The sequence below is a fragment of the Eptesicus fuscus genome, chromosome 6, assembly GCF_027574615.1.
Source record: "Eptesicus fuscus isolate TK198812 chromosome 6, DD_ASM_mEF_20220401, whole genome shotgun sequence".
NCBI classification, from domain to species: domain Eukaryota; kingdom Metazoa; phylum Chordata; class Mammalia; order Chiroptera; family Vespertilionidae; genus Eptesicus; species Eptesicus fuscus.
Genome location: NC_072478.1, coordinates 73128343 through 73150030, shown reverse-complemented (window position 1 = coordinate 73150030; position 21688 = coordinate 73128343). Strand labels below are relative to the sequence as shown.

The 21688-nt window shown below is 44.3% G+C and overlaps 1 protein-coding gene across 1 annotated transcript in view; it reads right to left on the bottom strand.

Moving 5' to 3' along the window:
• Positions 1–239: 239 nt before the first annotated feature.
• SLC22A4 (solute carrier family 22 member 4) overlaps positions 240–21688 on the bottom strand; it is a 41089-nt gene continuing 19640 nt past the window's right edge. The window contains exons 4-10 of the mRNA XM_008142512.3: positions 18355–18526; positions 14298–14424; positions 11277–11377; positions 6338–6552; positions 4743–4925; positions 3031–3166; positions 240–656 (exon numbers count right to left, since the gene is read on the bottom strand). Coding sequence (XP_008140734.2) covers positions 581–656; positions 3031–3166; positions 4743–4925; positions 6338–6552; positions 11277–11377; positions 14298–14424; positions 18355–18526 — 1010 coding nt within the window. The 3' untranslated portion in view covers positions 240–580. The remainder of the gene's footprint in view (positions 657–3030; positions 3167–4742; positions 4926–6337; positions 6553–11276; positions 11378–14297; positions 14425–18354; positions 18527–21688) is intronic.

Sequence of the window (21688 nt, the reverse complement as noted above, 5' to 3'; positions counted from 1 at the left end):
CTCTGAAATCAATAAAAATAATTTAAAAAAATAGAAGCCAGGCTCTTGCAAACACTGTTAATCCTCTCAAAGGAGTGTATAAGATTTTATGGCTAGGAATGCTGCCATTTGATTATAGCAGTATATTAGTTCACTGTAGAAAGGACTATAATTTTGAATGTGCCGGTTCACTTACACACGCGCGCGCGCACACACACACACACACACACACACATACAAACACTGTTGTCACCCGACAGTTGTGTGAATACAGTGACACTTTTTATTTGGATAGCAGTTGTATGTTTGGAAATGAGTGTTAATCTTTATGTGTATTGACTAGTCCTTAACCAACACATTTTCAAACAACCTTACAAACCCATTTCACTGAATTAATTAGTAAGGTGGACTCTATATAAATGGTTAGTTTTTTAAAAAGGAGATTATCTGGAAGAGTGGTCCAGAATTTGCTACACGACAAGCATTTCTCAACAGCAGGGCCCGTTTGGTTACAGTCAGTCCATTTCATCAGGAAAAGCTTTGGTTTCTTCAGGGTCTTATGTCTCTGTTTTTCAGTTCACCGAGTGGGGTAGACATTTTATCAGAATGAAGTTATTAGAACTTTGGGGTTTTCTTCGTTGTTCATTGAACTTCTTGCTTTTTTCCCAGACCTGAACCTGAAAATAAGATGCGTGCTAAAGAAAATTAAATATTCACAACTCTCTTCCTCAACATTCTAAACCGACACTGGAAAACATTTCTTCAATGAACAAGTAATGACCGACCAGGAGTTAGATGTGCACTGACCATCAGGGGGTGGCCTGGAACATGGCGGGAACTTGTAACTCTAAGTAGAACCTAGAGCTAATATTTTATTATTTTGAATATTTGGAGTCATTTTCTTAATTAACCATAAACAAAACCCAGAATTTACACTTTTTGTTTCCCTGAGGAAAGGATAGATTGGTAAGAATGAAGTGCTCACGAGTTAAAGTTGATATTGAACTGGTTGTACCATGACAAGAAAATAGCTTATCAAAAATATGCACCTTTTACTATGTGTTCTGTCAGAGATCAGAATCCATTCACATGATAAAGACTTACCTTTATCATGGCCAGGCACTAAAACATGTTATCTTATATAACCTTACAATCTTATATAACCTTACAATACTGAAGTTTAGTGAAAATTAAGTTTACCTCAAATTAAATTTCCCCAAATTTATGCGGTAGATGTGGGATTTGAAGCCAGGCAGTCTCATTCTAGAATCTAAACTTCTCCTACCAAACCACTTATCTTTTAAATGTTTGCCAATCTGTGATATCATAGAAAGATATTTGGTTTTTGTCCCTGTTACCAACAGTAGAACTCTTAAATCCCTTGTAATTTCCTGAGAGATAGGGGTAATAGGAGCATCTTTTGTTCAAATGAGGCGACTCTTGGCTGGGCCCCCCTAAGATAACTTCAGGATGGGAGCTGAATTAATAATTGACCATTTCTATGTCTATATGATGAAACCTCCATAAAACCCCCTAAACACTGGGGTGCACAGAGCCTCTGAATTGGTGAACACATCCCTGTGCTGGGCTAGGGCACTCCCCAACTCCACAGGGACAGAAGCTCCTGCACTGTGGACCCTTCCGGACCTCACCCCACTCACCTCTTCATCTGGCTGTTCACTTGTATCCTTTACGATAAACCCAGTAATAGTAAGGGAAGTGTTTTCCTGAATTCTGCAAGTCGTTCTAGCAGATTACCAAACGTCCTTCAGGAGTGGGTGTGTGGAAACACCCAACTTTGTAGCCAAGTTGTACAGAAGTGTGAGTCACCGGGGGACCTGATACCTGTGACTGACATCTGAAGGGAGACTGAGCCTTTAAACCAGTGGAGTCTGATGCAAACTCCAGGTAGTTAGTGTTAGAACTGAATTACATTATAGGCCAGCTGGTGTTAGAATTGGTTGGTATCAGGAGGAAAAACCCTCATAATCTCATAAGCCAAAGAAATGATACTGAATTATTTTATTTGATATATTTTTATTAATGTGGATAATTTCTTCATATATATACTGAGTGGCCAGATTATTATGATCTCTGAATGCATAATAATCTGGCCACTCAGTATATATATATTAGAGGCCCAGTGCATGAATTCATGCATGGGTGGGGTCCGGCCAGCCTGGCCAGGGGGAGAGGACATGGGCGGTTGGCCGGCCTGCCTGCTGGTCGAATTTCTGGTCAAGGGGACAATTTGCATATTAGCCTTTTATTATATAGGATATACACTGAGTGGCCAAATTATTATGCGTTCAGAGATCATAATAATCTGGCCACTCAGTGTATATCTGCCACTGAAATGTCCTTTTCTATAAACTGCTTGTTCATGACCTCTGCTAAGTTTTCCTACTGAGTTGTTTGTCTTTTCCCCTACTAATCACTAAGAGCGTTTTGTATATATTAGGTATACCAGCCCTGGGTTTGTGTTACATGTTGCAAATATTTCCCTCCTGCCTTGTTGACCTTTGTCTTTGTTTATGGTTTCTTTTTTGCTGTGCCAACGATTTCTAAAATTACATCATTAGCTATATCAATCTTTTCCTTTATGGCTTGTTACTTTTCAGATTATGCTCAGAAAGGCCCTCTCAAAAGTTATAAAAATATTTTTCTTCTGGTATGTTTATGATTGTACATTTTTAGGCTACAACTTTTAATCTTTCTGGAATTTATATGGATGCGTTTTGAAGCAGGACTCAAGTTTTTATTTATCCAAAATGGCTAGCTGAATGTTCTAATACCTTTTACTGAATAATCTAACGTTTCCCCACTGCTTTTGAATTTCTACTTTTTATCATATACAGAATTCTCATATTTTCTTGGGTTTAATTCGAACTCTATTCCAGTGATTTCTATTCCTATACCATCAGCACACTGTTTTCACTACCACTGCTTCATAATACACTTTATTATATGATAGCACTACTCTCCCTAGCCATTCTTGCATATTTATTCTTTCTGAGATATTTTGATATAATTTTTTAAAGTTCCACTTACCATTTCACTTTCTGCATCTCCTCTAAGGACTCTGGTAGAGTCATTCCAAAACTTTCAGGGAAAAACAGGGTGATGATTCCGATCAGGATGGTCAGGCTGCCCATGAGGATGTAGGGCAGAGCTCTGTTGTAAGCACCTGTAAGGCACAGGACATAGTTAGAAAAAGTGATTCTCCAGGAGCTCTCGAGCATCGTTTTGTAAAGGTGGCAAACAATACTTGACAGCAGTTTTGAATTGGAACATTTTCTGAAATTAAAAAGTATGTAAAACACACCATTTGTTTTGCATTATCAGAAGGTCTCTCATGTCAACTGGTATTCGCTAAGCTGCTATATGATCATGTGTGAAAGATGTTCCTTTGGTAGGAATATTTGCCTAAGCAAAGTTCTCCCCTGAAGGTGGAGGTAACTGGAGAAGAGGGAATGGGAGGACATTAAGGGGAAAGAGGTTGACCAGCCTGGTGCAGGGATAGGTACTGGCTATCAAGATTGGTGTGACCTTTGCTTTGACCCAAACCAGTAGGCTGCAGTGGAAAGTGAGGTCCATGGAATCAAGGGACTGGGAAAAAAAAATCTAAGTAATATGTTCAATCCAATTAAAAAAATAAATGTTAGGCACTGTGAATGCAGTGCTTTGGTTTCTTTTTCTTTTCTTTTTTTTCTTTTTTTGCAGCATTTGTAAGTCTTGGTTTTATATGTAATTGGAAGAACCACTTCATCTCTTCTTTATACAATGTCACTCAGGAGAATAACAGATCCTTATTTTGCTTCCCATCTGCATAAAGAGATTATAGAGGAACAACACACCCAAGAATTTTATTTGACAAAAAACAACAACAACCCAAAACATTAATCTTGAAACTGTGCCGAGGTTATGAGTCACTAACAGGAGTAGTGGTTGTGAAATAGGAAGCTCTGTCTTAGACTTCTCCATTTTTTACGTATCAGTGGCCCACTGTTTGACTATATGAGCATGATTTGAAAGTACAGGGAAGAACAAAGGGAAACGACACCATTCTATATAATAATGTGTTTTCTTGGGTGTTATTTAGGGCAGCTGTGCAGAGGATGCATAAGATAGGAAAATGTTTCTCTGTAAGAATTGAGTGTACCTATTCTGAGAATTCTTATATTCTTTGAGGATTATATTCATAATGTGGCCAGATTCATTATGATCTCTGAATGCATAATAATCTGGCCACTCAGTGTGTGTGTGTGTGTGTGTGTGTGTGTGTGTGTGTATGTGTGTGTGTATGTATGTATGTGTATATATATATATGTGTGTATTAGGCCCAGTGCATGAATTCGTGCATGGGTAGGGTCCAGTCAGCCTGGCCAGGGGGAGGGGACATGGGCAATTGGCCGGCCTGCCTGCTGGTCGAACTCCTGGTCGAGGGGACAATTTGCAAATTAGCCTTTTATTATATAGGATATACACTGAGTGGCCAGATTATTATGCGTCCAGAGATCATAATAATCTGGCCACTCAGTGTATATATATAATTTTGTTTGTGTGTTAAAAATATATATATATACACACAAAATATCTGAAGGGCTACTCACCAAACTGTTAATATTAATTACTTCTAGGGGTGTGATTTGGGGAACTGAGAGAGAAGAGATAAACTTGTACTTTTTTCAGTACTTTCTATGCAATGAAAACACATTACTTTTACATTTAAGAAAAGAACAGACTGATAAGTTGTGTCTCACCGAGGTACACGAAGTAGGGAGCGATGATGCTGCCCACTCTGGAGGCCATGGAGGTGATCCCCACAGCCATGTTTCTGACCAGGGTGGGATAGAGCTCTGCGGTGAAGACGTACAGCATGGAGAAAGCAGAGGTGATCCCGAATTTCCCTAACATCACCAGGCCAATGGACAAGAAGTTGTAATCTGGAAAAGAGACCGATTGTAAACAGAGGTGCTTTAGAAGTCATATGTTCTCAACTCAGTAGCTTTTATGGTTCTCTTTGCTTGAAGGAGCATGTTTTTCACAATGTAGAGATATTCCCCAAATGACACTTTCTCTTCAAATGTTTTAATAATTGACATGGACAAAGATGGAGAGTGAGGGGTTGCCTTGTGCTTGGCTCTACTATTAGTCTAGATCATTTACACATTCAGTGACTTTTGTCCACTTTTACTTGTTACAGCACTTTCATGGTAAGTCGTTAGCATCTTAATATAGTTAAGTTTAATCTTCAACGAGAAGGACCAATGCTTTCTATCCTGCTTAGTATTATTAAGAAATACATATTCCTTTTAAAAATATATATATTTTATTGATTTCAGAGAGGAATGGAGAGGGAGAGAGAGATAGAAACATGAATGATGAGAGAGAATCATTGATTGGCTGCCTCCTGCATAATCCCACATCGGAGATTGAGCCCACAACCTGGGCATGTGCTCTGACCAGGAATCGAACTGTGACCTCTTGGTTCATAGTTGGACGCTCAACCACTGAGCCATGCTGGCCAGGCAAGAAATACATATTTGTATGTATAATACTAGGTATCAATAATCTATTGCCTTAACAATTTAATAGTATGAGAATGTTAGACATAAGCGGAAAGGAAGCATATGTCCCTTGGTGTGCTCTTTTTTTTAATTTAAATTTTTTATTGTAAGTATTACATATGTCTCCTTTTCCCCCTATTGACCTCTCCCCGGCCACTCCCACCCCCCAGCACATGCCCTCACCTTGCTACTGTCTGTGTCCATTGGTTATGCTTATATGCATGCATACAAGTCCTTTGGTTGATCTTTCACCCTCCCTCCTTCCACCTTCCCCTGCCTTCCCTCTGAGGTTTGACGGTCTGTGTGATGCTTCTATATATCTGGATCTATTTTTGTTTATCAATTTAGGTTGTTCTGTGTGCTCTCTAACTAAAACATTACACACCCTAAAAATCACTGAATTTATACTGGAACTGGCATGAACTACTAACTCTTACACTTGAGTATGCACCTCAAATAAAGGTTAGAAAGTACCAAGAAATTGGGAATCAGGATTGTGTCTTCAAGAAAGAGGTTTGAGGGTTTGGGTGAAGGTTTCTACGACAGGGATGACTGGGAGCATTATTTTTCCTTTTCAGCAATGATTTCCAACTCTCCAAGGCTGACTCATCTGTTTGAGGGTATTGTTTTGAACACGGGAAATCACATAGAAGCTATCATTTGTCTAACTGACTTATGAATGGTATATGATGGGAAGGCTACATAAACAGGGAGCAGTGACCAATAAGTAGCCCAAGTCCAGGTGTAGGTCTTCTCTGTTAAGCTGTTGCCGTTGGTTAACTTCTTACCTACAGGTACCAGCTGAATTAAGAGAAGCACGCCTCCTCCCAAGAACAGCACTCCAGCTATGATATACCGCCTGGGCAGGGTTCGCAGGAGCAGCCAGGCTGTAATGTAAGCTGGAACTTCGATCAGGGCAGAGAGGAAACAGTTCAGGTAGGCATCTCCATGTAGATTAGGAGAGTTGAGAGACAGAGCGAAGTAACCGACAGAGGTTAGCATCCTAAAAGAAAAAAAGAAAAAACAAAAGTGATAAAAGGATGGCATGAATCACTCTAAACGTTCATAAAGGTCAAGAAATTGTCTAGATTCTGTTTTCCTGTAAGTAGCCACTAACTACATATGGCTTTTTAAAAGTAAATACATTAAAATTAAATAAAATCAGCCCTGACCGGTTTGGTTCAGTGGATAGAGCATTGGACCGCAGACTGAAGGGTCTCGGGTTCAATTCCAGTCAAGGGCACATACCTCGGTTGCAGGCTAGATTCCCATCCCTGGTCAAGTTGCATGCAGGAGGTAACTTATTGATGTGTCTCTCTCACAACGATGCTTCTCTCTCTGTCTCTCCCCTCCCTTCCACTCTCTCTAAAAATCAATGGAGGAATCTCTTCCGGTAAGGATTAACAACAACAATAAAACTACTTAAAAGAAAAAAAATCAAAGAATCAGTTCCTCCATCGCACTAGTCACACTTCAATTGCTTAATAGCCACATGTGGCTAGTGGCTACTATAGTGGACAACACAGATAAAACCATTTTCATCACTGCAAAAAGTTCTATTGGACAGCACAGGTCTAGCTATACCAGTACACAACAACACCTACCCTGGTCTAGTTAATTTTACATTTCAATATTTCCTGAACAGTTTGTACATCTTCGTTCCCTTAGAGCTACTATTTGAAGAAAGAATGTATGTCAGTGAACATAAAATCCAGACTTCACTTCTTACCAAAAAAAAAAAAAAAAAAACAAGAAGAAGAAGGAGAAGGAGAAACATAGGTAATACTGTGGGATCCACTTATAGTAAATTCCAAGAGATTTAGTAAAACTCACGTTAGGGAAAAGAATGGAGACCCATAATGCTTCAAAGTATCATGAAGTGCACGCCATATATCCTGCCATTACAGTTAACTTCCACGGAAAAGCTTCTCTGTGGAAAAATCACTGCCCTATGCAGGTTTCCCTGTGCAGAAGTTTGCTTATTATTCAGATGAATGAAAGCAGAGGATATCTGAAGAATCTTTTCAGGACACTGTTGGAGATTTTTATACATACTTTATTAGGTTGGGTAGCACAAGGGCTATTGCAAAATACAACAAAAATTAAACTTGATCTGTCTAGGAATCTTAGTGATTTTCACATTTGGTAATAAGAGCAGCTTAGATAAAAACCAGTGACTATGCTGACAGGTGAGAACTAAGGAGGCCTACGGTGAGGGACGAAAGCCAGGTGCCTGGACACATTTGCTTAATTCAGTCATAAGCTCTGTCATCGGTTTCCTCGAACTGCAAAATGGGATGGCCCTAAAAATAGACTAGCTGCAGTCTGAACCTACTAGTTATGACAATCATCTTTCTTTCTGTTGCCATCATGGGATAAGCATGTTTCTTTTCTTCTTCCTCATTTCTTGGCAGATCTATTATTAAAACTAGTCAATTCATTATTTCGATGCCTTAAAATCACTTGGTAGCCTGCCGGTGTGGCTCAGTGATTGAACGTCGACCTATGAACCAGGAGATCACGGTTCAATTCCCTGTCAGGGCACATGCCCAGGGGTGTGGGCTTGATCCCCAGTGTGGGGCATGCAGGAAGCAGCCAATCAATGATTCTCTCTCATCATTGATGTTTCTCTCTCTCTCTCTCTCTTCTCTCTCCTCTCCCTCCCCCACCTTTCCTCTTTGAAATCAATAAAAAATATTTTTTAATACCTATATAATAAAGAGTTAATATGCAAATGGTCACCACGCCCTCATGCAGTAACGGCTCAGACACTCAACACTGGGGAGAGAGGAATGGGGACCAGCCAGGCACAAATGAGCTTGATAGAGGAATGGGGACCAGCCAGGCTGTGGCCCAGGAGAGGGACAAGCCATACGCCCTGCGGTCCTGGGCACCAGCGCCTGTGCCTGCAGCCTGGGAGAGGGACAAGCCACCCACCCCACGGTCCTGGGTGCCAGTGGCTGGGGCTGTGGCCTGGGAGAGGGACAAGCTGCCCACCCCATGGTCCTGGGTGCCTGTGGCTGCAGCCCAGGCGAAGCCACCCACCCAAGGTCCCCTGAGGCTGCAGCTGGCCCAGGCAAAGCCAGCCCAGATCCTGGGTGTCTGCGGTTGGCCAGAGAGAGGGAATCCTGGGTCCTGGGTGCAGGGCAAGGCAGAGGTGGTTAGGGGTGATCAGGCCAGCAGGCAGGCAGGCAGAGGTGTTAGGGGCGATCAGGCAGGCAGGCAGGCGAGCGGTTAGGAGCCAGCAGTCCCAGATTGCGAGAGGCAGTCGGACATCCCCCAAGGGGTCCCAGATTGGAGAGGGTGCAGGCTGGGCTGAGGGGACCCCCCCCCCCACACAAATTTCATGCACTGGGCCCCGTGTGTGTGTGTGTGTGTGTGTGTGTGTGTGTCTGTGTGTGTGTGTATTTAAAGAACTTTTAAAAAAACACTTGGTAGTTTGCAATTGGCAAGTATAAAAAGCTTGTCAAAACCCCAATCTGGAACCTGGCCAGATGGCTCAGTTGGTTGGCACATTGTCCTGTACACCAAAAGGTTTTGGGTTCAATTCCCAGTCAGGGCATGTACTTAGGTTTCAGATTCGATCCCCAGTCGGGACCCATAAGTTTCTCTCTCTCTCTCTCTCCCCGCTCCATCCCCCTCTCTAAAATCAATAAACATATAGTCCAATGAGGATTATTTAAAAACAAAAACAAACAAACTCCAATCTAGGCAGTAGGGATTCAGGTTATTCTAATCTCCCTGTTCAATTGCCAGTACAGCTTCAGGAAGTAGGAGCTGAATTAGCATCTTGGCTTCAGGCACCAAGGACATCATTAATCCCAAATGGAGGGACCTTTCCCTGTGGGACACAGTGCAGCAGACTTTATTGCTCCCGGTGACTTATTTTTTTAGTATCCAGTTCCATGAATTGAATTGAGGCATCTCCAAATAACTTAACATTTTACTAGTGGCCCAGTGCACGAATTCATGCACATTGAAAGGAAATTAACCCTTTGCACTCACTTGCTTTTTTCTCGAGCTGCTACCGATGCTAACCGTGTCGAGTCACACTTGACATCCGAGTGCAAAAGGTTAATTAGAAGAAATATTTTAGTATCGCTATTCGCCCTTTCTCTATAAGAGAGGTGTCAACCAAATTCATGATCGACAATGACAGATTGAAACACAGGCATGCGATTGGTGCCAGTGAGAGCTTTATATGTATCGTGCATGCATGAGTCAACTTAGCCTTTTATGTATAGAATAAACTTGCTTAATTAGACCTGCTTTCTGATGTAGCTAAAATTTTTCCAGCCCAGTGAAGCACCCCAATTTCTCTTTCAGGTAATTGTCAGCAACACAGCAGTAAATATCAACATGAAGCAGATTATTATTGTAGATCACGCAGGGAGAACAAAGGGTAAAATATTTAACTGAAGCAGTGTTTGACTATATTCTGCGCAGTGAGAAAACCTGAAGTCATTTTCAAGGTCCACCATTTCTTACTTCTTTTCAGTTGGGTCAAGTTTCTAAGCTTTCTAAATCTCTGTTTTCCAGCTAATGAAAAGAAAAGGATTCTACCAACTCTCCTATCTACCTACTCCAGTACTTCAGTGAGGATAAAATGAGATGAGGCATGGGGAAACGCTTCACAGACATTTAGTTAAAGTGTAAAATGTTTGCATCTGGCTATAAAGCAAGTCATGTTCCTGGGCTGAAGTAACTACAAGGAGGCTAGTCACTAGGGAGAGGAAGCTGGGCTTTGCTACATGACAGCTGCAATTTGGTGGGGTGTCGCTCTGGGGTGGTGGTGGGACCTGTGTCCCACTTGGGGGGAGCCAAGTATTGCTTTGTGGGTGCCAGGTCTGCGGTGCCGTTTCTCTGTAAATGGCCAGTGTGCGTCATGACAGCTCCTGCATTGAGCATCTGCCCCTTGGTGATCAGTGCATGTCATAGTGACCAGTTGGATGGTTGGACACTTAGTATATTAGCCTTTTATATATATAGACTAGAGTCCCAGTACATAAAATTCATGCACAGGGGGCGGGGGTGTGTGTGTGTGTGTGTGTCCATCAGCCCAGTCTGCACCCTCTCCAATCTGGGATCCCTCTTATAATCCAGAACTGCTGGCTCCCAACCACTTGCCTGCCTGCCTGCCTGATTGCCCCTAACCACTTCTGCCTGCAAGCCTGATCATCCCCTAACCACTTCCCTGCCAGCCTGATCAATGCCTAACTGCTCCCCTGCCAGCCTGATCACCCCTAACTGCCCTCCCCTGCAGGCCTGATCGCCCACAACTGCCCTCCCCTGCTGGCCATCTTGTGTCCACATGGGGGGGGCATCTTGTGTGTTGGAGTGATGGTCAATTTGCATATTACTTCTTTATTATATAGGATAATTTTTAAAATATATATATTTTATTGATTTTTTACAGAGAGGAAGGGAGAGGCGTAGTTAGAAACATCAATGAGAGAGAAACATTGATCAGCTGCCTCCTGCACACTCCCTACTGGGGATGTGCCCACAACCAAGGTACATGCCCTTGACTGGAATCAAACCTGGGATCCTTGAGTCCGCAGGCCGACACTCTATCCACTGAGCCAAACCGGTTAGGGCAATATAGGATAATTTTTATTTTGTCTCATGAAGAGCCATGCCTTGTCCTGATGTTCCCTTCTACTAAAGAAAATAAGTCATATGCTTATTTGTGCTGTATATCACACTTCCAGATCACTTATTACTTACCATAGCAGTATAGACATAGTGGTTATTGTGGCAATATTTCTCGTCCTGAACAGGTCCAGAATAAAAATTTTCTCCTGCTTCAGGGGTTTTAGCTCCTGTAGCTAAAATAATGCAAATAACCATAAGATTAAGAGCTAGTGAGGAAGTATCTTTGGCCATGACAGCATGGCAAACACTTACGCACTTTACCTTGAATATGCTTAGAAATCAGGAATTCTCGGGGAATAAGAGCATGTACATATATGACACTTTATTCTAACACTAAAGTGTTTGTGGCTAATTTAAGACAGAAGCCTTTAAAATATATAACAGTGGCTCCACGGTCTCTTACAGAGAGCATAACTGCCAGCACAGCCGTTCCTTGCCTCATGCTCATCACGATGGGCAGCTGAATCACACTGCGGTGTGATCCTTGCGTGGGTAGGGCTGTATGCCTTGAGGTCCCTGTCTGCTTTTTATACTTTTCTTGTTGAGGTCTCTGAGTCAGAACAGACTTGAACAGATTTGAGTGAACTGTGGGACCTTGGGAAAGTTACTATTTATCCTCTCTCAGCCCCCATTTACTTCTCTGTAAAATAGGACGCCCCCAGAAAACTATACACACTTCAAACAATTAATTCCAATGGGTTAAACCTGAAAAGAAAGAAACATCAATTGAGCTATCAGCTGTTAAGTATGTATACATTTTGGAGGGACACCATGGTAGCTCAATTGATGTTTCTTTCTTTTCAGGTTTAACCCATTGGAATTAATTGTTCAAAGTGTGTATAGTTTTCTGGGGGCATCCTATTATATATATGGAGTTGAGAAGATTAAATGTAGCTTAGCATATACCTGAACTACGTAAATGCCCAATACATTTTAACTGTTAACATTATTACTGTGCCATTAAGATGCTAGCTGTTAATGGTGAGTGGCAATTTCTTACTACTGTCAATGGGCTCCCCTCCTTTACTTAAACCCCCCCCCCAAAAAAACCTTTATTGTTGAAAGATTACATATGTCCCCCCCCCCCGCCTTTTTCCCTCATTGACCCCTTCTAGCCTGCCCCTGCCCCTTACCCCAGGTCTTCACCACACTATGTCCATGGGCTATGCATATAAGTTCTTTGGTTAATCTCTTCCCACCCACCCCTCCCCACCTTCCCTCTGAGCCCTCCTTTACTTTTAATTTACTGATGTTAACTTGCCATATGTTAGGAATCTAGATAACCAAGCTTATTAGCATTAAAACTAAAAAGTTACAAGGCTCTGAGGTGGGGAATCTCTTTGGGATAAAGTGCAAGGACTTTGTGGCCATATGATGTGTGTACAATGAGGCTGAGGAAGGAGGTTCTATGATAAAAGAAGTGAGGGCACCAGTCTACCTTTGTAGCTGGTGTTCCCCAGATATTAGCATCCTTCTTTCAGGAATAATCAGACGCCTCCTCACGCAGCTCACAGGCATATTACCTTGTTCCTTCCACACTACTTGGAGCATGCTGCTCTGTTATGACCACAAAGCAAAGCCCCTGCATAGCTGGAGGGAACCTGGAGGCTCTGGGAGTAGTGCCATGCACAGATGGGGCCCGTGAGTCAGGCCTGTGCTGACATTTGGTGCTTCCACAGGGCCCTTGTGAAAATGCAGGTCGCTAGGTCCCACCTGAACCTGCTTAATCACACTCTTTCCTGGGGGGGGGGGGGGCAGGTGCCTGGGAATCTGCATTTTAAGGTCCCTTGGGTGATTGTGATAGGCAGCCACGTTCGGAAACCTCAGGACAAGAACATTCTTGTATCCAGTGCTCATGCTTGGCCTGTGTGGAGCCACCAAAATGCCTTTGGACCAGGCACCAAGCAAGTTGGAGATGCTTCAGAAAGGACATCTGAGAAGCTTGAGATTGCTTTCCAAATGATACTACTTTTCATTCTTTCCTGTCCAAGTTAACACCACTGCTCCTCATATCAGGTAAAGAAGCCCGGGTAAGTACATGCACTTTGGCACTGGAGAGATCTGGTGAGACTTCTAGCTGTGTGATCCTGGGGAAATTACTTAACTTCTCTGTACCTCAGTTTCCTCTCCTGAGAAATGGGCATATGGCTAACATGAGCATCTGGCAGACTCTCATCACCATCCTGAGCAGGCTGCATTTGCTGGCTCAGGGCTCTGCAGATCCTCCTAAAGAGGACTCTACCTGGGAGGTGAGCAGGGGAGGTGACTGGGCCTTGGGAAAGCACAAGCTCTCTTTCCCTCCGTGGACCCATCCAGTTCAGGTCCAATGTGCCTCATGGCAGGAAGAAAGGCGAGTGGTTAGGAGCCAGAGGTCCCGGATTGAAAGAGGGATGTCCGACTGCCGGTTTAGGCCTGATCCCATAGGAATCCCTGAGGACATCCCCTGAGGGGTCCAATATTGTGAGAGGGTGCAGGCTGGGCTGAGGGACCCCCCGCTCCCCATGCATGAATTTCATGCACCGGTCCTTTAGTATATATATAATACATATTCACCAGTATGTAGCTGCATCAATGATATGGAGCAATACCAATAAAAAGTTGGAGATAAACTTGCAAAAAGGAAGAGAACTAATGTTTAGTTAACATTCTATGCCAGTGATGGGCAACCTTTTGAGCTTGATGTGTCAAACTTTGCCAAAAAACTGAGCATAACTCGGGTAGTGTGTCACTTTGAGGAAAAAACATTATTTCGCAAATTTTCATCCTCAGGAGCAGCAAATGTTTCATCCTCGGCATGTGGCCGCCTCAGCGGCCGCGTGTCATCAAAAATGGCTACGCGTGTCAGTGCTGACACGTGTGTCATAGGTTTGCCATCACTGCTCTATGCTAAGCAGTTTACATATATTATAGCATTTAATTCACACACCTCTTCATGGTGGGTTTTATCTCAGAATTTAATCATTGTTGTGTCTCTAAGGCCTTGGACAGAGCCTGGTACCTGGTGGGCACTCAAAATACATTGAATTAAATTAGATTCCATTAAGATCAAGAACGCGTGACTGACCTCAAGAGAAAACATCTGCAAATGCTTACCTCCACAGGGTCAAAAATCACCCCCGGGACCGCTACATTGTTCATTTTTGCAGCTTTTTGGATGATAGCTTCAGCCTCTCTAAATCTTCTCTGGGATATCAGCCACCGCGGAGATTCAGGAATAAACCTAGAATTCATTTTTAATGGTTTATAATTTTTCACAAAGGCAGGGTTTCATACTATTAACCATAAGTTGTTCCCCAGATAATTTTTATTTTGTAAAATTCTAGTTTTTTTGTTTTTTTTTAAAGCTGAGGCCCCATAATATTTCCATTGATTATAGGAATAAATAAAAGCACCTTCACCTTGCAAAGTTCTGAACAAATCACAAGACTGATCATCAGTTGTATCTGAGGCCAGGAGCAGTGTAAGGTATATCGTTAACTGTGCATGGGTTTAAGCCAGGGGAGCTGGAGACGGCCATCAAAAACTTAACAGCCCAGTGTGGCTCTTAAAAGGAAACACAGCCCAGTGTCTCTGTGTGTCCGTCCCTAGGAGACTCCCTGGGCCCCAGCTGGTGCTGCGCTCAAGTCTATGTGTGAGGACGGCCAGGGCATCTGTGCTCCTCAGAGAAGGTGGGTGCCCTGACTCCTCCTGTGGGCTGTCCTCCTCAACTTCAACAGATTCCCGGGTCAGTGAGCCCCCAGACCAGATTTGGGGAGACAGCCAATGTTGTCTTTTTTTTTTTTTATGTCTAGAAAGTTAATTTTAAAAATTATACAATCTTTCTACATTTTAATTGATGGTCAAACACAGTTGACTTCTTTCCTAATGTTTCTATTTTTCCTTTTTCTATTTATTTTTATCATGCACATATTTATTTATATTTTTAAATTCCTTCCCAATTTTTATTTCTTAGAATCTCTTAGCCATTCTCCTGCCGGCTCTTGTTTTCCTTACCTATTCATCAGTACTTAGAAAGTAAATTACGTGTAGCAGATAGAGAGGCCTCCTCTACTTAAATGGGCCCCTCCAAAGCCTCAATAGGAATGATCTCAGAGCAAAAGACAACTGATCAAAGAGCCAACCCCAGCTCCCTGTCCCAGCCTCCCAGCACAGTGGTTGAAAACTGAGCCCAGTTTGCAGTTTTCAGAAGATGCCCTTACGTGGTCCCCGTTGAAACCGTGATGATGTCAGGTCACTGACCTTCAGTAATTAGAGCTGTGCTATCCAGTACAGTAGCCACTAACCACGTGCAGCTATTGAGCTAGTGTGACTGAGGAAGTGGATTTTAATTCCATTTGTTTTTAACCAATTTTAATTTAAAAAGCAGCATGTGGCTAGTGACTACTGCCTTCGTGCAGAATTAGGGGTCTTATACACAGCCACTGTGTACATCATGGACACTTTGGCTTCTGAGCAGTATCTTTCCCCAACCGGGTTGTTCTTAAAAATATCCCATCTTTCTTACTACAGGCCCTGAGGGCATCATTGACCTCAGTCCTAATCTTTAGGCAGCTGGATATTGCAAAGCTTTCCCCAAGTTGCATCGATGGGCTCCCTCCCCACCCTCTATCACATACTCCATTCAAACTTGTGGGCAAGCCTTTTAAAGGGAACTTGGGACGTAAAAAATCCCCAAGCCACCTGCAATGACTCTGCTCCCCTCCCATTTCCAGCCCCCGTACTCAGGCTGACTGCAATCCCTCCTGCTGAACTGCCATGGGTTTTGGTGTAGGAAGAACCAAGTCTAGCTGATCACTTAAAAAGTCAGTGGAGCACCACGCGAGGTTGTACACGGTCGTCTCTCTGCAGTGTTAATTCACAATGAACAGGGGAGGGGGTTGCTGGAGAGTCTGTGTCACTCACTGACGGGCAGCAGAGAGCCCAGCAGCCCGAAGCATCCCCCACCATCCCCGCCCATCGTCCCAGCGTCGCTTCAGGAAGGCCCACCCGTAAGGACAAGATGTTCAGAATGAAGTGATTTTGTTTTTGTAGGAAAATGGTGAGACTGTTGTTTTAACCTCGCAGGACCAGCACGCAGCTTGTAGTGCTGGCCCCGGACTGCGTCTGTGTGGGGCCGGGCTGTCCCTGGCAGTGTGCCCATGGCCAGGAGCACTCCCAGACCAGCCAGGGGCAGCAGAAGATAGGACTCTCCTTAGGGCAAGAGTGAGAGAGGCCGCTCCTCATGGGATGGGCCTTCTCCGCTGGAAACTCAAGGGGCTGACCTATCAGAGTTATTCCTTGCTGTGCTATTTGGTCCCGAGGGAAAGATCCAAGTCCCACAAATTAAAATCCCTACTAATCTCTTAGTCAATCAGAACCGTTCTATTTTTAGTCTCTCTCTCTCTCTCTCTCTCTCTCTCTCTCTCATAGAAATATACAGTTATAACATATGTTAAAAGTACTGGTCTCTTATGCCAAAAGGATGAGAGCCAGGGAACATCTATTATTAAAATCATTCATCTGAAGAGGCAGAAAATAACCTATGAATAATCTTGTCTTGTGTCTTCAGAGAGCACTGGGTCACCAAAAGCATTTACACTAGATTCAGTTAGCAAGGAGTTGTTAGAGGGTGTGATGATGATGATGATGGTGATGATGGTGACTCCTCTTCCAGAAAATTGCCCTCGCTTTGCTTGGAAGCAGAGCTGTGTAGATAATGGCTTGCTCTTGTTCACCATAAGCTCTCCTGACCATCAGACTGGGTTCCAGGGGAAACCTCCGAATCAGAATAGTAGCTAACCTTTAACACACTGTCCCTCAAATTCCAGGGAAATAAGGGGGAAAAAGGTGCTCTCTCTCCCCCCACGCACACCCATGTCAAAAATTTACACTGGTAAACTATAGAGTCTCCGAGGTCATAAGAAGATAGTAGCTTGGAGTGGGTCCAACCTGAGCCATCTGGTTCAACCAGGCCAATGTGTGCTACCTATCAGCCTCTATGGCTGCATAACACTTGCAGCAAGATAACGGACTTCTAGGCACCTCTGCAGGCAGCGTGTCCACAGGACAGGGCAACCAGGAGGGCTCGTCTAAAGTGTGAGTCCCCAAAAATGATCAAAGAAGCATTCACTGTGTGCAAGTAGGTAGAACAGTTCAATAAAACCAGTCACTGCTGGAGATTTGTTGTTGCTGTTGTTAATCTTCATCTGAGGATATTTTTCTATTGATTTTTAGAGAGAGTAGAAGGGAGCGGGGGGAAAGGGGGAGACATCGATGTGAGAGACACACATCAATTGAACCTTTGGTGCATGGGCCAACGCTCTAACCACTGCACACACTGACCAGGGCACTACTGGGAGATTTGATTTTGATGTCCTGAAACCAAACAAAAAAGAATTGAGAGAGAGAGAGAGAAAGACAGAGAGAGAGAGAGAGAGAGAGAGAGAGAGAGAGAGCGAGCCAGACCCAGCGATGGAAGAAATCCCCTTTCCTCTTGCTTAAATGTGAAAAACCAAAGAAATGGGGACTCCCCCAAAAGAGGGTATGGCTGGGACCAGATTCCATTTTTCTTAATTTGCTCTCTCGCCTGAAATCTCCCACGTAACCCTAAAGGGAAAACCTAGGGCTAGTGATTTTGTGATTGTGTGATTCCCATACTCGTGTGTCAAAATGGGGTTGGCGGGTTGAGGGAGGAGAGAAGAGGTCATTTCTCTGACAACTCATTGAAGGAAAGTAACTCTCTCGCCCTTCTAGACAAAGCCGATAAATAGGCGCTCCTTAGATGCTTGAGGACAGAAACTACATTAGTTGAGTCCATAGGGAGAAAGAGAGTTCCTAGAGAAAAGTGTCAAAACACCTGGGGTGGGGGTGGGGGCGGTGGAGTTCTAAACAACAAAACCCAACAAGACCATCTCCACAAATAAAAACCACCACCAACAGCAGGCAAGTCTGGGGAGGGGAAAGGCTGGGTTTCCTGAGAAGGGTGCTTTGTGGGACAGAGGAGAATTAAACCCCAGCACACAGACCCACCCAGCTAGGAGAACAGTCTCTGGGCTTCGAGGCCCAGCCTCAGCCAGCTACAGTGAGGTCACACCAGGGTCAGCACCAGGCTCTCGGCTCCAGGCTGTGCTGGCCAGCAGCAGGGGGCTGTCTGGGGCTGAGCCACACTCACCACCATAGCGGGACGCACAGCAGCCCCGGCACGGTCAGCGCCAGCAGCAGCATCCGCCAGTCTCTGATGAAGTAAGCAAACAGTGGCAGCAGCATGTAGCCAACTGCAAAAAATGTGCACACTCCTAACGTAGAGAATATAATACGAACTGACTTGCCAAGAATTTCTGTTCCTGTTCAAAACAAGGGAGGAATATTAGCATTTTAACTCACTTTAATATTTGCTTTATACATCATTACCTGGCAGTTAGAGTTCAAACTGTAGTCACTTACAGAAGGGAAAAGCCGTTTGTCTCATGGCCCAGGGCAGGAGTGGTCAGGGTGGAGGGAGGTGGGAAGTGACTCAAGACTTTTCACCTTATAGAAAGCTAAGTTTTCATGGGATTTTAAAAGAGCCATAGATTTTTATTATTATTTTTTTAAAGATCATTTCATGTCTTAGAAATAGCAAGCCCAGCGCCAACAGGTAACCTCTTCTGGGAATGCCACATTTCCCAAACCAGAGCCCCAGGGTGAGGAGTAGGAGGTGGTCCAGGAGACAGTGGGGGCTCTTCTGAGGCGCTTCCTGGGGGCACCGTGCCTTGAGCCTTTCCCACTGTTCTCCGCCGTACAGACTCCGCCGTACAGACACAGACCCTGGCCCCTGGGGAAACCCTGGAGAGCTCAGTCACTGAGTGGTGTTAGGACACTCTTAGCCTCCCTTGAGCCCTGAGAAATGATACATGGGATCCAGCTGGCTCTGGGCTGTGCACAGAACAGGCCCCGGAGCCAGGGGCTGAGTTCCCCTGCAGCCACATTGTGCCCAGGGGTCGGCCCCAGGCAGACCAGGCCATTTAGACCAGGAAAGAAAGAAGGCGCCGTTCTGCTGGCCTGGCAGACAGCGGCCCTGGAGCTGGCCACACACGCAGGGGACTCCACTGAGCTTTCCCAGAACAGCACAAAGGCCCAAGACGGCTTGGTGTTGGGCCCTGTTTTGGGAAAGGACACGCAGGTGGCTGTTGGGTCCTGCTCTGCTCAGAGCCACAATGGCTGGCTCGGCACCAGTTCTCCCAGAGACGCCGCCCGCCCTTCAGAATCCAAGAACAAGCTCCTTCGGTTGTCGAGAAGCTCCAGGCCCTTTCCACAGAATCCACTCGTGGTCCCAGGGGCGGAGATCTGGCCAATGGCAAGCGCTCCGCCTTTCGTTTGAAGCCTTTCCACCACTACAGAGAAGTAGCCCAGAAATACAAAACAGAACATTCTAACGTCATTCAGGTTTGGCTTTCAAGGCAGCTTTTCTCAATCATGTTTAAATGCCCTAAGCACAGATTAAGGAAGAAGGGGCTAATTACAGAGAAGTAGTGAAATTACTGATTTCCCACGCCTGCCTGTTCCGGCCCCCGCCCCACTTCTTCCTTACTCAGCCTGACTGAGCCATCCGCCTCTGAGGCTCCCTCTGAAACAGCCATTTCTAAAACCAGACTGAACTACTGGCCGGTTAGCTCAGTTGGTTAGAGCGTGGTGCTAATAATAAAACCAGACTGATAGACATGGCCAGTACTGGTGCCTCTCTCATCCTGGACTGTGGACAAGAGACCCAACCTCCCAGGCATTTCTCAGCCCTAAATTCATTTCCAAGGATCGGGCCTGACCATTTTGAGGATCATGAATGTTATTTCCAGATCTTTTCTTACTTCATTAATGACCTTCCTACCTCCCACTCCACAGGAAGACTGCCCATGCCATGGTTTCTAAACACTTTGCCCGTGATTATCATGACATAGAAATGAACGGGGGATGTTTTATTCCTGAGCAGAGATTCAGAAGTGAAGTGGCAGAGGATTTGATTGTGGAAAACAGAAAGTGCACAGGACCATGTGAGAAATCTTGTAGGCTCATGAGGCCACGGGAGCTCCCTCATAGTTCCATGCCCCAGATCAGAGAGAGAGGTTATACCACTAGCTTCCTGGATCATCTCCCTCTCTAAGTTTGGGTCCCAGGCCAGAGTTGTTCTGACTTTGCCGAGTAACCATGGGGGGCAGATGCTTCGTAAATCTACCTCTTGGCCTTTCTGTGCATGGATCAATATGGATGGCATGAACCTGAATAGTTGCTTGTTAGCATGACTTGCTGCCCTCTGACTTTTAGATAATCACCTTCCCAAACCATCACCATCATCATCTTCATAGCTAGCATTTTTTTTTTTGAGTAGGCACTTGTGTCAGGTTCCAGATTAAGTGTTTACCTGTATTATCTTTTTGAATCCTCACAATAATTATAGAAGAATATTACTTCTATCTTATATTGTAATTTGCTGAGACTTAAAGAGTTGGGACACATTGCCTAAATTCAAACATATGTAATAAATGGGGCAGCCAGGATTTAAGTCTGGTCTGTTTTTAAAAAAATGCATATTTTTATTGATCTCAGAGAGAGGAAGTGAGAGAGAGAGAGGAAGCAAATAACCTATGAATAATCTTGTCTAGTTAAATTTCAACTTTTCCCAAGCTTTCTGGTAGCCAAAGTAATAAAGGAAGATGCAATCAGTTGCATACTAACCAAAGGAACTATCAGAGCTTTAAATAGTTCAACATACTGAAACAAATACTGCATAGGAGGTTGATGTTAGGAGTACTGGGAAAATATTAAAATTAATGGATCATTCCACACAGGAGGCAGTTAAGTGTGTGGAATAAATTTAAGCAGCTAGTTATGAGGGATGCCGCTGGCATTTTACCCACAAGCTGTGGACAGGTTGAAGGCGTTATTTCTGGGAAACGGTAGTAGGTTGTAACGGCAGCTGGAGTGTAGGGAGGGTCAGTGTCCTTTGTCCTGAGTGGTCATTTCCTCCTAAACCAGCCCCATTCCTCCTCTCCAGGTGTAACGCCTTTATGTTCCCTTCTCGCCCCTTTTCTTGTCTCCTATGACTCTGGCAGGCTTTTCAAAAAGCAGAGCAAGGAGAGGATCCATTTCTGCACCACTTAGAGAATGGGAGTCATTCAGATCCTTGAATTGATGTTAATGTGAAGACTCTTAAAACTGGAGATCATCATTGGAGAGTCTTGCCAACTCTTCTCTAGAGCCAGAGGGCAAAGTGAAGGCCTAGACAGAATTTGTGAGCCCAGACTCCAAGCTTTGGTTTGTTTTAGTCAAAACCAGAACACCATGTTCGTTAGCCCAGAAACGCCAGAGGGAGCTGCTGTGCTGCAGGTAAGCCAGCCACAGTGGTGCCCTGGTACTGACTGGCCCTGTCACCTCACCACACCCCAGGCGCGGATGAGGGAGCCTGCAGGTTCCAGGGTCAGGTTGGTTCTCAGTGACTCTCTTAAGAAGGTTCAGACCCGAGAACCCAACAC